The 14476-nt window shown below is 48.2% G+C and overlaps 1 protein-coding gene across 2 annotated transcripts in view; it reads right to left on the reverse strand.

Moving 5' to 3' along the window:
• Positions 1-6060: 6060 nt before the first annotated feature.
• Positions 6061-14476, reverse strand: part of cog7.S (component of oligomeric golgi complex 7 S homeolog) — a 38444-nt gene continuing 30028 nt past the window's right edge. For both annotated transcript variants that reach the window (XM_018239202.2, XM_018239203.2), the window contains exons 13-19: positions 12349-12414; positions 10876-11059; positions 10529-10669; positions 8772-8855; positions 8580-8694; positions 8085-8228; positions 6061-6338 (exon numbers count right to left, since the gene is read on the reverse strand). In XM_018239202.2, coding sequence (XP_018094691.1) covers positions 6172-6338; positions 8085-8228; positions 8580-8694; positions 8772-8855; positions 10529-10669; positions 10876-11059; positions 12349-12414 — 901 coding nt within the window. In that variant the 3' untranslated portion in view covers positions 6061-6171. The remainder of the gene's footprint in view (positions 6339-8084; positions 8229-8579; positions 8695-8771; positions 8856-10528; positions 10670-10875; positions 11060-12348; positions 12415-14476) is intronic.

A 14476-nucleotide genomic window follows, 5' to 3' on the forward strand; every position in this document is an offset into this window, starting at 1 on the left:
ATTGGGAATGGGAAACACATGAGGGTAAACGAGGTGGGTGGAGAATGGGGAGGAACACACTAGAAACTGACAGGTACATGAAACACAAGACACACAAGGCTAAGGATCAGCCTCAAAGAGCCCCCAGTGGCTCAAAAGAACACACATTGTCCAGAATCTGGGAAATAAAGGTTCGAGTCCCGGGCTGATCCTTACAGTACCCCCTCCTTAAGGGTCGACCTCCGGGCGACCCAAACGAAAGACCCCCATCCTTTTTAGTCCAATGACTGGAGATGGGGACAAAAGTTTTGCCAGGGTCAAAGGCTGGAGAGCCGCCAGGGTCAAAGGCTGGAGAGCCGCCAGGGTCAAAGGCTGGAGAGCCGCCAGGATCGGAAGCCAGATCAGAGAAGTCGCCAGAGTCAGGAGCCAGATCAGATGGATGGCCAGAGTCAGGAGCCAGATCAGAGAAGTCGCCAGGGTCAGGAGCCAGATCAGATGGATGGCCAGAGTCAGCCTGCATAGCAGAAGAACCAGCCAAGGCACCCATTACAGGCGGCGGACCAGCAGAGGCACCCATTACAGGTGGCGGACCAGCAGAGGCACCCATTACAGGTGGCGGACCAGCAGAGGCACCCATTACAGGTGGCGGACCAGCAGAGGCACCCATTACAGGTGGCGGACCAGCAGAGGCACCCATTACAGGTGGCGGATTGCCCAGGACAACAGGAAGACCACCACGAATAGCAACAAGACTGGTAGACTCTGGAGCACCAGAACTATCAGATCCTGCAGCAGGAATGGCAGGTCTAGAAGTAGATTTGTCCGTGGGCCCAGAGGCCATGGTACACAGGTCCTCACAGGCTGAACCCAGCAAGGCTGTTGGCACAGAGGCTGGAAGCGGCAAGGCTGCTGGCACAGGAGCTGCAGGCGGGACCACTGGCACAGGAGCTGCAGGCGGGACCACTGGCACAGGAGCTGCAGGCGGGACCACTGGCACAGGAGCTGCAGGCAGGACCACTGGCACAGGAGCTGCAGACACAGGAGCTGCAGACAGGACCGCTGGCACTGGAGTTGCAGACTGGACTGTAGGAACTGGAGCTGAAAACGTAATGGGAGACATGGAAATTGACAGAGACAGCTTTCGGGGAGCCGGCACAGGAACAGGCAGCTTTCGGAGAGCCGGCACAGGAGGCAGCTGCTGGGGGCCTGGCATTGGAACAAGAGGCAGCTGCTGGGGGACCGGCACTGGAGCAAGAGACTGCTTTCGGGGAGCCGGCACTGGAGCAGGAGGCAGCTGCTGGAAGACCAACACTGGAACAGGAGGCAGCTGCTGGAGGACCGGCACTGGAACAAGAGGCAGCTTTCGGGGAGCCGGCACAGGAGGCAGCTGCTGGGGGTCTGGCATTGGAACAAGAGGCAGCTGCTGGGGGACCGGCACTGGAGCAAGAGACTGCTTTCGGGGAGCCGGCACTGGAGCAGGAGGCTGCTTTCGGGGAGCCGGCACTGGAGCAGGAGGCAGCTGCTGGAGGACCAACACTGGAACAGGAGGCAGCTGCTGGAGGACCGGCACTGGAACAAGAGGCAGCTTTCGGGGAGCCAGCACTGGAACAAGAGGCAGCTGCTGGGGGACCGGCACTGGAGCAAGAGACTACTTTCGGGGAGCCGGCACTGGAGCAGGAGGCAGCTGCTGGAGGACCAACACTGGAACAGGAGGCAGCTGCTGGAGGACCGGCACTGGAACAAGAGGCAGCTTTCGGGGAGCCAGCACTGGAACAAGAGGAAGCTGCTGGGGGACCGGCACTGGAGCAAGAGACTGCTTTCGGGGAGCCGGCACAGGAACAGGCAGCTTTCGGGGAGCCGGCACAGGAGGCAGCTGCTGGGGGCCTGGCACTGGAACAAGAGGCAGCTGCTGGGGGACCGGCACTGGAGCAAGAGACTGCTTTCGGGGAGCCAGCACTGGAGCAGGAGGCTGCTTTCGGGGAGCCGGCACTGGAGCAGGAGGCTGCTTTCGGGGAGCCGGCACTGGAGCAGGAGGCAGCTGCTGGAGGACCGGCACTGGAACAAGAGACAGCTTTCAGGGAGCCGGCACAGAAAGCAGCTGCTGGGGGCCTGGCACTGGAACAAGAGGCAGCTGCTGGGGGACCGGCACTGGAGCAAGAGACTGCTCTCGGGGAGCCGGCACTGGAGCAGGAGACTGCTTTCGGGGAGCCGGCACTGGAGCAGGAGGCAGCTGCTGGAGGACCGGCACTGGAACAAGAGGCAGCTGCTGGAGGACCGGCACTGGAACAAGAGGCAGCTGCTGGAGGACCGACACTGGAGGCAGCTGCTGAGAAGTCGGCACAGGAACAGGCAGCTTTCGAGGAGCCGGCGCAGCAGACAGGACAGGCTGGGAAGCCGGCACAGCAGACAGGACAGGCTGGGAAGCCGGCACAGCAGACAGGACAGGCTGGGAAGCCGGCACAGCAGACAGGACAGGCTGGGAAGCCGGCACAGCAGACAGGACAGGCTGGGAAGCCGGCACAGCAGACAGGACAGGCTGGGAAGCCGGCACAGCAGACAGGACAGGCTGGGAAGCCGGCACAGCAGACAGGACAGGCTGGGAAGCCGGCACAGCAGACAGGACAGGCTGGGAAGCCGGCACAGCAGACAGGACAGGCTGGGAAGCCGGCACAGCAGACAGGACAGGCTGGGAAGCCGGCACAGCAGACAGGACAGGCTGGGAAGCCGGCACAGCAGACAGGACAGGCTGGGAAGCCGGCACAGCAGACAGCCAGTTGGGAGCCAGTCGTCGGGAAGGTCCAGCTGGACACTTGGGTAGCCGATGCTGCTGCGAAGCCTCCTCTCTTGGGGGTACTAGGCACGGCAGAAGCCCCATTTTGGGAGGCACAGAACATGACAGAAGCCCCTCTTCTGGGGGCACAGGACAAGGCAGAAGCCCCTCTTCTGGGGGCACAGGACAAGGCAGAAGCCCCACTTCTGGGGGCACAGGATCAGGCAGAAGCCCCACTTCTGGGGGCACAGGATCAGGCAGAAGCCCCACTTCTGGGGGCACAGGATCAGGCAGAAGCCCCACTTCTGGGGGCACAGGATCAGGCAGAAGCCCCACTTCTGGAGGCATAGCTGGCCCTGGAACAGGATCAGACTGCAGAGGCATAGCTGGCCCTGGAACAGGAGCAGACTGCAGAGGCATAGCTGGCCCTGGAACAGGAGCAGACTGCAGAGGCATAGCTGGCCCTGGAACAGGAGCAGACTGCAGAGGCATAGCTGGCCCTGGAACAGGAGCAGACTGCAGAGGCATAGCTGGCCCTGAAACAGGAGCAGACTGCAGAGGCATAGCTGGCCCTGAAACAGGAGCAGACTGCAGAGGCATAGCTGGCCCTGAAACAGGAGCAGACTGCAGAGGCATAGCTGGCCCTGGAACAGGAGCAGACAGCGGTGGGGATTTCAAAGGCCAAGAAACTGGAGGTGGACGACCAGACACAGGCCAGATAGCAGTTTGTAGCTCATCTTCGCTCGAATCTGAATCCTCCCAGCCCACATCGAAGACTGAATCCTCCCAGTCATCGTCAGAGAGAAAATCCTGCCAGACATCATCACAGAAATGGGAGCTGACTTTTGCCTCATTCTCCCCACCCCAAGGGAGTTGTAGTTCCACATCGGGACAAGAAAGCATGGAGGGCTTTCCCAAGGGCTTCTTGTTTGGCTGAGTCATTCTGTAAGGGTTACAGCGTGGAACCGCTGTGATAGTGGATAGCCATTCCATTGGGAGAGGATATGGCGGAAGCCCAGCCGACATCAAGAGGTGCTTGGGCCTCCTCCGAAGGGTCCATGGCCCAATTATACTGTAACGGGCCCGAAGGCGCAGCAGTAATAGTTGCGGACCAAAGAGGAGACAAAACCAGGTTCGAAGTACAAAAGGCAAAATATCAGTTCAGGCGGCAAACAACGGAGACAAGGAAACAGGCAAAGATCGGTACACAGAAAATCAGAATAGGAAATCACACCCAGGAACACAAGTCAATGGAACCTATAATTGGGCAAGGAAGAAAAGGGCAATGGGGTTTAAATAGTCCAAGGCTTGGCGCCAAAATGTCGACGCGCTGGCGTCAGACGCAGACGCCAGCGTCCCCACGCTGGCGTCCTGACGCCGGCGCCCGATTCTGACGCCGTTCCGTCGCCGGCGACCAATCCCAGATCGTGAAGATGCCGATGTCACAGGACAGCGCCCAGCAGGAGCCATGCGGTGGAGCAGAAGGTCGCCATCTTGGACGCCATCTTGGGTGAGTTTCATAGTTTCCATTACACAGTGAATATAAAGGGCTCTGTACTTTGCCTTGCTACTCGTTTATCTGCCCTTCCAAAGATTTATTGCTCAGCCCTATCTTGAGCCAGGAAGCAGCACAAAAAACCCCTATACTTTATAGAGAATGCTTACCTCTACCACGACTGCCATGCATTCATTTCTAAGCTCATAAAAACTATATCACAATACAGTATATGTGCTGAAGTGTGTTTTATATGCGTTAAAGACTTTCACTTGTCTATCAGATATACATCTAAGTGACACATACAAACAAGAGCAAAGCAGGCCAAAGGGCAGTCAGTTAGAAAAGACATTAACACGAGGCTTAAAGGAGAAGGAAAGCTACCAAAGCAGTATATTGCCAATAGATTAGCCACAATAGTGCAAGCTATAGCATTATAGTTATTCTTTAGAATGTTTTACCATACCCTGGTAAACAGCTCTACAAGCTCTCACTGTTTATTTAGGATAGCAGCTGCCATATTAGCTTGTTGTGACATCAATTCCTGCCTGAGTTTCTCCCTGCTCACTCATAGCTCTGGGCTCAGATTACAGCAGGGGGGGAAGAGCAAACTGAGCATGCTCAAGCCCTAGCCCTGGAGGTTTAAGCTGAAACCAGGAAGTCTGATACAGAAGCCCATGTGTACACAATAGAAGGAAAGAAATGTGTTTCTTTTGACAGAGGACTCAGAGCAGCATTACTTTGAGGATTCACTGGTGTATTTATACAGATCTTTCTGATAAAGCTTACTTACTTTTAGCGTTTCCTTCTCCTTTAAATCAAAATGTGGCATTATTAATAATATGCTAGTAGCCAGCACCCAATTGTACATGCAGGTGAAGTGGATTTACTGTACCTAGGAAACCTTTTCCTTTTCTTATACTTTGCCCAGCTTATTAACCTCTTAAAGGAATACTGTCATGGGAAAACATGTTTTTTTCAAAACGCATCAGTTAATAGTGCTGCTCCAGCAGAATTCTGCACTGAAATCCTATTCTCAAAAGAGCAAACAGATTTTTTATATTCAATTTTGAAACCTGACATGGGGCTAGACATATTGTCAATTTCCCAGCTGCCCCCAGTCATGTGACTTGTGCCTGCACTTTAGGACGGAACTACTTTCTGCCAGGCTGTTACTTATCCTACTCAATGTAACTGAATGTGTTGCAGTGGGACCTGGATTTTACTATTGAGTGTTTTTCTTAGATCTACCAGGCAGCTGTTATCTTGTGTTAGGGAGCTGTTATCTGGTTACCTTCCCATCAGTAGCGATCCTAGAGGGGATGGGCCCTGGTGCGTGACGCGCAGCCGGGCCCCGCCCCCCTCTGTACGGCCGCACTTGTTAGTGGCGCACGGACTGCCGGGGGGCCTTGAGGGGGTGCGGGCCCTGGCCTCCCCCGGTAGTTCCGCCACTGCTTCCCATTGTTCTTTTGTTTGGCTGCTGGGGGGGAAAGGGAGGGCGTGATATCACTCCAATTTGCAGTGTAGCAGTAAAGAGTGTCTGAAGTTTATCAGAGCACAAGTCACATGACTTGGGGCAGCTGGGAAATTGAAAATATGTCTAGCCCCATGTCAGATTTCAAAATTAAATATAAAAAAATCTGTTTGCTCTTTTGAAAAATGGATTTCAGTGCAGAATTTTGTGCAGAAAACGGATGCATTTTGAAAAAAACATGTTTTCCCATAACAGTATCCCTTTAAGCCTAAGGCTAAAAGCATATGCTCCAGCTAAAGAGGAAGCTTTCAATGCAAGTAATAAAACCCAATCAGTGACATATTGTAGGAAATCATTTTTATATGTTCAGCAATAAACAACATTTACAGTATTTGGGTATTGGTCAGTTTAGCAAGGTACCAGCGGGGCAGAATCATGTGCTGTTAGTTTAGTTTAGTACTCAAGGCTTCTCATGGCTGCAATAGAAGAGGAGAGTTTCCGGGGCAAGCCCTTAGCAACCTGTCTGTATTCTTCAGGTTTGGCTTTGAGAAGGGCGACAATGTGCTGCACAGTCCGAGTAGGCTGCAAACCCAGCGCATCCATCACGTTTATCAGATAATCTGGAAATATATCATGATAGGATTATAATGGGTGAGGAGTTGTGGGTCCAGTGTGGTGCAATATGCTCTTGTGTTAAAGATGAGACCAATTACACATAATGCTGCCTTTGTTGTATTGTATATTTCTGTACTGACCATAAAAACCCAGGCAGTTGTCTCTGCTATTCTGAGGGCTATAACAGCCATATACAGCTCTCTGTGCCCCAAATATATCTCACCACTCCCCCAAACTACTAGGTCAGTTCCCCTTCTGGCGCCTTGCAATGGCATTATACAATAAAAGAGTCCTTGGGGGTAGAGTCCTGCATGGGGTCAGGTACCCGCAATATGATTGGGACTCAGGAGGATTATTCTTCATTTGCCCAGTATGCGGGTGGCCCGATTCTCTGCATTGGGGGGGCTACAGGTTGCCAATCCAGGGAAAATAGCTGAAAATTGAAGAATCCTATTGGTAAAAAACAACCAGCGTGATGTCACAACGCGACATGAAAATCCATGCGGACGCTAAGGCGGGTAAGCGAGTCTGGGTCACGCTTGAGAAAAGCGGGTACAGCTTGGAGGTGGGTTTTAAAAAACAGACCCGTGCAGGTCTCTAATTAGAGGTGATAAGGAAGTAAGTGGCCAGACTGGCAGATAGACACTACCCAACCAAATAAAAATATAAAATTGCTCTTCTGGACACTTGCAATTTAAAGGAAATATTGATGTTATGATATAAGCAGTTGTTTACTGTTCATATCATAAATGTTTAACAGGAGCACCATCTTTACAAGTGGAGCTCAGACAGAATGGCATAAGCTTACTTTACTGATGCAGAAAGCATCTCTGGGCGCTTCTATGCTTCGTTCAGACTACTATACTTTTTATGGGTTATATGGAAAGGTACATATAGTTTTTAAGCAAGGCGGACACTGCAAAGTAGGGGTGCACCGAATCCAGGATTCGGTTTAGGATTCGGCCAGGAGTCGTCCTTTTTGAACAGGATTCGGTTCAGGATTCGGCCAGGAGTCGGCCTTTTGAGCAGGATTCGGTTCAGGAATCTGCCTTTTTGAGCAGGATTCGGTTCAGAATTTGGCCAGGAGTAGGCCTTTTTGAGCAGAATTCGGTTCAGGATTCAGCCAGGAGTCATCCTTTTTTAGCAGGATTCGGTTCAGAATTTGGCCAGAAGTCATCCTTTTTGAGCAGGATTCGGTTCAGGATTCGGCCAAGAGTAAGCCTTTTTGAGCAGCACAGAATCCTTGTGCATGGTGGAACTGAATCCAAATCCTAATTTGCATATGCAAATCAGGGGCGGGTAGGTAATTCACATGACTTTCCTTCACAAAACAAAAATTTTTTATCCCACTTTTTTTCTTTACAGACCCTAATTTGCATATGTAAATTAGGTTTCAGATTTGGTTCCGTATTCGGTCAAATCTTTCATGAAGGATTTGGGGATTTGGCTGAATCCCAAATAGTGGATTCAGTGCATCCCTACTGCAAAGTGAGCCACTATTAAAAAAATAAACAAGTTAAAAAAATAACCCTTTAATCTCTATGATAGATGGGTATGTAATATGTGTAAGTATGTCAAAACACTCATCCATACAAACCCAGGGAAATCTGACCGGGTATCTAGTTTGCTGCATAAATAGGATTTTTGAGATTCTGGAACAAACAGACATCCCTTTTATAGCATGAACAAGGTTGGAATCAAAATGTAAAGGATTTGCACTAGTTCACTGCAAATGCGATCAAAGGCCTTACCTATATCTGTTGCCAGCTGCTTGGTGGTGTGAGGCGTGAGCACGGAGATCTGCAGGGTGACATCACAGTACGTCTGCATTGTGGCTCGCGCAAGAGAGCCCAGCCAGTAATCGGCCATGTTATCTAACTCTGGCGTTTCCTCTCCTGGAACATAAAGTCAGTGCCAAGATGATAAGCAACACCACCGTAACACTGAGACCTGTATCATGCCGTTCTTCTTGTCTTGTGTACAAATCTTTTGTGCCAAGCCACTTAATATGATTAACAAATGAACAGTGAAATGTTGATCTTTTATACAGACGGAGACGATATCAATACGAGAGAGTCAAATAAAGGTACGTTGGCCCATTACGCAATGGTTACTATTTGGTAATATCATCTATGAAATGAATAAATAAGAGGGATTCACAATTGTTTATTCACAATCAATGGCCATTGTTGTATTGGAAGTTACTCATTAAACCTGCTACCTTGCTTGATTCTGTGCCTAGGTACCTTGCTCAGGAGGGAATGGCAGTTTCCCAGCATGCAATGCGAGTTCCAAAGTAGAATCTTCTGGCGTGACAAAAGGCTCCAAATGCAGAGGGAGGGACATGAGGTACTGTCCAATCTAAACAAAGATAGTGAACAAAGTCAGGGACCTGCACTGCATCAATAGCATTGCCTGGGGTATAGGTGGGTACTTACATTGCTAATATATTCAAGAGGAGTGAGGCTGAACGTAGGAAGGTCTTCCGTCAGTGTTTCCCCCGAGCCTTCATATCCCCAGCTCTGAGCAGGAAAAGGCAGCGATTAGAGAGGTGAGGCTTGTAAGTCCAATAGACACCGTGTAAATGCAAGCAACACTTAGACATGGAGAGTCGACAGTGAAAACCCTTTGTAACTCGCAAGCCCATTGGGAAGAGTCTTCAAAAGTAGCACCTTTGTTACCTTAAGGGTCACGGCACACAGGCAGACTCGGGGAGATTAGTCGCCCGGCGACAAATCTCCTCTTCTTTGGGGCGATTAATCTCCTTGAACTGCCTTCCCACCGGGTAAAATGTAAATTGCCGGCAGAATGGCACTCGGATCGATTCGCTCTGAGTGCCATCCCGATGGTGATTTACATTTTAGCTGGTGGGGAGGCAGTACGGGGAGATTAGTCGCCCCGAAGAGGAGGAGATTTGTCGCCAGGCGACTAATCTCCCCAAATCTGCCTGTGTGCCCTGACCCTAAAATTCTGGATGTAGAGTTAGCGCCGCTCTAACTTAAAGGGTAACTATTGCGAAAATTTAATATAAGCTTCATCATACTAAAAATAAGAAACTTTCTAAATGCAATCAATTAAAAATTCTGTGTCGTTTCTGAAATAATCAAGTTTATCTTCACTATTCCTCTCTCAGCATCTGTTTCTCTTCATTCTCTCTTCATGCAGCAGTTTGGTGTCAGATGAATGATCCAATATATCTTATAGGGGGGACTCCGTTTCCTAGAAGATCACTCAAATGGTATGGTAGCGCCTGTAATGTGGTGCGCAAACTGGGCACTCTAACTAGTGCTGATACCGCATTCTGAGCTGCAGCTGCCAAGTAGCAGATGTAAGTGGCAGCAGGAGAAAACTTTTCCCACCGGGATTGGATGGAGTGCTGCTGTATGTGCGCTCCACTGGGTGCCAGGTATCTGTCATTATACTCTACTTGGAACCCCTGTATCGCTTCTGCAGCGTACAGCAGCACCATAAACTATTCACAAGCAGATCCCAGCACGCACACAATAAACTCCATGCATCCCGGCAAGTCTCCGTCTCGCCAGGTCTCCATCCACATGCAGCCCAATAAATCCGACTTATTCGTGCCGTGGCTGCAGCTAAGGGGCTGGCGGTGGATGAAGACATGCCTGTACACAACGTGCCTGCTTCACTCTCCCAGAACCTGTCCCAGTGCGGCTGCGCTGCTGCTTCAGAAGGTTGAGAGGACCGGGCTGAGCCGGAGCTGCCGCTAGCCATCTCTCCCAGGGAAGAAGCTCATGCCTTGGCCTGTGTGAGCGCTATCCTGGGGGCTTCCCAGCCGCATGCTATCAGTGAATAGCCAGGGTGGAGAAATAGAGTGCTGCAGGATGGATGGAAGCCGTATCGCCTTTTTTGAAGAGGACAGGAAGTGGAGTTTTGGTAAGTTATTTCTTAATAAAGACTTGTGATTTTAAAGTATATTTTTTTCTTGGTGTTTGTTTTTCGTTGTAAACTAACGAATTTTTTAAAAAAAATGTTTGATGTTACTGGTCCTTTAAGAAAGTTTCTTATTTCAGTATGCCGAAGCTTATATTAAATTTTCATTTTCGCGATAGTTCCCCTTTAATATCTACCGCAGCACAGCATGCAAAACAGACCAGTACACGAGAGAATGCATGCAGTAAACATGATTCCAGTGATATACAGGCCTATACCGCATACAATTGTAGGACATTACCTCCATCTTGGGAACCAGAAGGAGCTGCTGTTTGATGAGCAGAAAGACGGAATCAAATGCCAGCTGGTGGGCCACCTGGTTCTGGCGCGTGAAAGCCGAGCGAGAGGCAGCAAGAAGGCTGGTGCTGACAGCCCCCTTCTCCTGGAAGGTAATGGTACAGCAACTTTTAGCAGAAGTGTAGGCAGATTTTCCTAGTAGAGTCATAGTTTCAAAGCTAAAAACGCTAGTAGGCAATTTGCACCCTGCCTCGTGTAAATCTTTGAAGTCAAATATCTGGTCAGTGCCTCCCTTAAGCCATAAAACATCCATAGTTCCAAAAATATCAAGACAAAAAGATACAAAGCTACCTTTAGCATGTACAGGGTCTCCATCAAGATAGCGTACTGTGCCGGGTCTCCCTTCTGTAGGTAGTTGTACTCATGCCAAGGATTCCGGACAGTTTTACGATCAGATGTGCCAGTCTCCTGGATGCCAGTTAGGCTGCGTGGGCTGTAGGAATCTGACAGGTGCTTCCCTGCTATAGACAGAAACCTGGAAAAATCGTGCAAGGTGAAGTAACACATGGGTGAGAACCACTACTTGACTTGAAGGGGGTTTGGAAAAAGACATGACAATGTACTATGTATTAAAGGGGACCTGTCACCTGAAAACAATATTACAAATCCTATTTCATCATGTTAGTCAAGCAAAATAACACTATATAAATGATTTAAATAATGTTTCCTTCAGTCTGGGAACTCAAAATTCTAGCAAGCAGACAGGAACCATTTTGTGGACACTGTTATTAAGACAAGACTTGCATCATATAAGAATCTTGTTTGTGCACCAGAATGGGGGACCTGATGTCCACCCCCATGCCCTGGCTACACAATTAAATGGTAAAGTGAGAGGGGGAATGTGGGGAGAGCAGGGACATCTAGGAAGTGCTGAATGGAAAGTGAAGTAATTGCCTGCCCCGCCTCTATGCCTAAGGCATAGAGGAGGGGCAGGCAATTTTTGATTGACAGCTGAGATTTTAAAATGAGTTTACGACAGCTATGAACGCTTTAATAAAAAAACAAACAGGTTCACTTTACAGGGGTTGTTCACCCTTACATTAACTTTTAGTATGATGTAGAGTGTGATATTCTGAGAAAATCTGCAATTGTTTTTTATTTTATATAATTTGTTGTTTTTGAGTCATTCATAGTTTCATTCAGCTGCTCTCCAGTTTGCAATTTCAGCAATCTGGTTGCTAGGGTCCTATTTACCCTAGCAACTATGCATTGATTTGGATGAGAAGCAGGAATATGAATTGGAGAAGGTCTGAATAAAAAAGATGCATAACACAAAGTAGCAATAATGATACATTTGTAGATCTAAAGAACATTGGTCTTTTTTTTTAGATGGGGTCAGTGAACCCCATTTGAAAGCTGCAAAAAGTGAAAAGAAGAAGGCAAATAATTAAAAACCTATAAAAAAAGAAAAATTGAAGACCAATAGAACTGGCTATTCTATAACATACTAAAAGTTAACTTAAAGGAGAATACAACCCTTTAGGCTGGGGGAGGAGGGAAGGGGGTCTACATGGGGTGGGGGGGATAGGGTTTTTTTTTGCTAAAGGGTTGAATTCTCCTTTAAAGATAAACCACTAAGCCAGGACTGGCAAATGCCAGAGGGGCTGCTATAAGGTGCCATAGAAAGTCAGTATTTAGTGGGCTGGTGGGGGCTGTTTGGGCCTCTATGTTTGCCGATTGGGCCTCTGTGTACCTGAAATGCCAGGGCCTATTTTAAATTCTCAGTCCGGACCTGTAAACCACCCATTTAATGGCCCTGCTTACCGGCTTGCTAGCTGTTGCTCGAAGTCTCCACACTGACGTAACAACTCCCCGCAGGTGCCGATAATCCTACAATACAGTAAACAGCAAGTGATGAGCATGAGAGAGAGGGAAAAAACTATAATAGCATTATATATATATCTGTATTATATTGTAGTAGTTGCTTATAACACCCCTGGCTTCATTGTAAATTCACATATACACAGACGGTTTAAATATGAACAGACTGCCATTAAAATAGTGATCCCCATGTAGATCCTGCATTTCGAAATCAGTGGCAAACTAAAAACCACAAGAGGCAACCCTTATCCAATATAAAGAAGTCAACTGAGTTGGCAGTCAGAGAGCATACACATATATAAGTGGCAGCTGCTGCCAAAATCAATATCACTAAAATAATCTAGAGTCTAGGATCTCCTTCATAAAAATGTGCCTATAAAACCCCAAGATATTTCCAGCATGGAGCATGCTCAGGTCTATCAGCCACTGGAGTTACGAGAAACACTGATTTCCATTGGTGAATAACTCTTTGCAGGAAACCTTTGCTTCTGAGGAACAGCTTAGTGGAGACAAACCTCCAAAAAGCTTTCTCATGGTCTCACATGAATATATTCCAAAATTCCAAGAAGGTTACGCTCATGCTTTTTGACAAATTCCACAAGTGAGCATTGGCATTTTGTGCCACCCTTATACAGGCCTGTTATTCAGATGCCCTTTCACTCTGTCTCAGCTCCATAACAGTCATTGGTAGAGATGTCGGGTGTTCGCGCTCGCCGGAAGTTCGCGAACGTCGCGCGACGTTCGCCATTTTGGGTTCGCCATTGTTGGCGCTTTTTTTTGCCCTCTCACCCCAGACCAGCAGGTACATGGCAGCCAATCAGGAAGCTCTCCCCTGGACCACTCCCCTTCCCTATAAAAACCGAAGCCCTGCAGCGTTTTTTCACTCTGCCTGTGTGTGCTGAAGAGATAGTGTAGGGAGAGAGCTGCTGCCTGTTAGTGATTTCAGGGACAGTTGAAAGTATGCTGGCTAGTAATCGTTTTGATACTGCTCTGTTATTGGAGGGACAGAAGTCTGCAGGGGTTTGAGGGACATTTAAGCTTAGGTAGCTTTGCTGGCTAGTAATCTACCTTCTACTGCAGTGCTCTGTATGTAGCTGCAGTGGGCAGCTGTCCTGCTTCTGATCTCATCTGCTGACTGCTGCAATAACAGTAGTCCTTGTAAGGACTGCTTTTATTTATTTTTTTGTTGTTTTACTACTACTACTACTACTACTATAAGAGCCCAGTGCTATTAGTCTAGCAGTGTTGGGGAGTGGGACTGGTGTGCTAATCTGCTGCTCCTAGTAGTTCAGCAGCACCAACTTTAATTTTTTTTTTTTAATATTCATTTTTTTTTATTTTACTTTTTTTTATTTTACTACCGCTGTAGTAGTGTATAAGTTGACCTTTTAGGCATTATTTGCCCTGTAGGCATTTTTTGCCCAGTGTGTTATTCAACCAACTGCCATCTAGCTGTGTGACCTTGTTCACATTCTGTCTAAATATCCATAATATTACCGTCTCCAGAAAAAACACCGGAGTCACTTTTTTCAAGCAGCCATAATATATTTTACGTAATCCGTATCCATCGCTGTAGTAGTGTATAAGTTGACCTTTTAGGCATTATTTGCCCAGTTTTTTTGGCCGCAGCCACTGAAGCACAGAGGCCAGAAAAAATATGCCATATAAATGCTGAAAATAGTCATTTTTTGCCATACGTTGACTCAACGTATATGGCAAAAAATTACTATTTTCAGCATTTATATGGCATATTTTTTCTGGCAACTGTGCTTCAGTGGCTGCGACCAAAAAAACTGGGCAAACAATGCCTACAAGGTCAACGTATGGCAAAAAATGACTATTTTCAGCATTTATATGGCATATTTTTTCTGCCAACTGTGCTTCAGTGGCTGCAACCAAAAAAACTGGGCAAACAATGTCTACAAGGTCAACGTATGGCGAAAAATTACTATTTTCAGCATTTATATGGCATATTTTTTCTGGCAACTGTGCTTCAGTGGCTGCGTCCAAAAAAACTGGGCAAACAATGCCTACAAGGTCAACGTATGGCAGTTGTTTAAAGAGAACAGTA

Source organism: Xenopus laevis, chromosome 9_10S, assembly GCF_017654675.1.
Source record: "Xenopus laevis strain J_2021 chromosome 9_10S, Xenopus_laevis_v10.1, whole genome shotgun sequence".
NCBI classification, from domain to species: Eukaryota; Metazoa; Chordata; class Amphibia; order Anura; family Pipidae; genus Xenopus; species Xenopus laevis.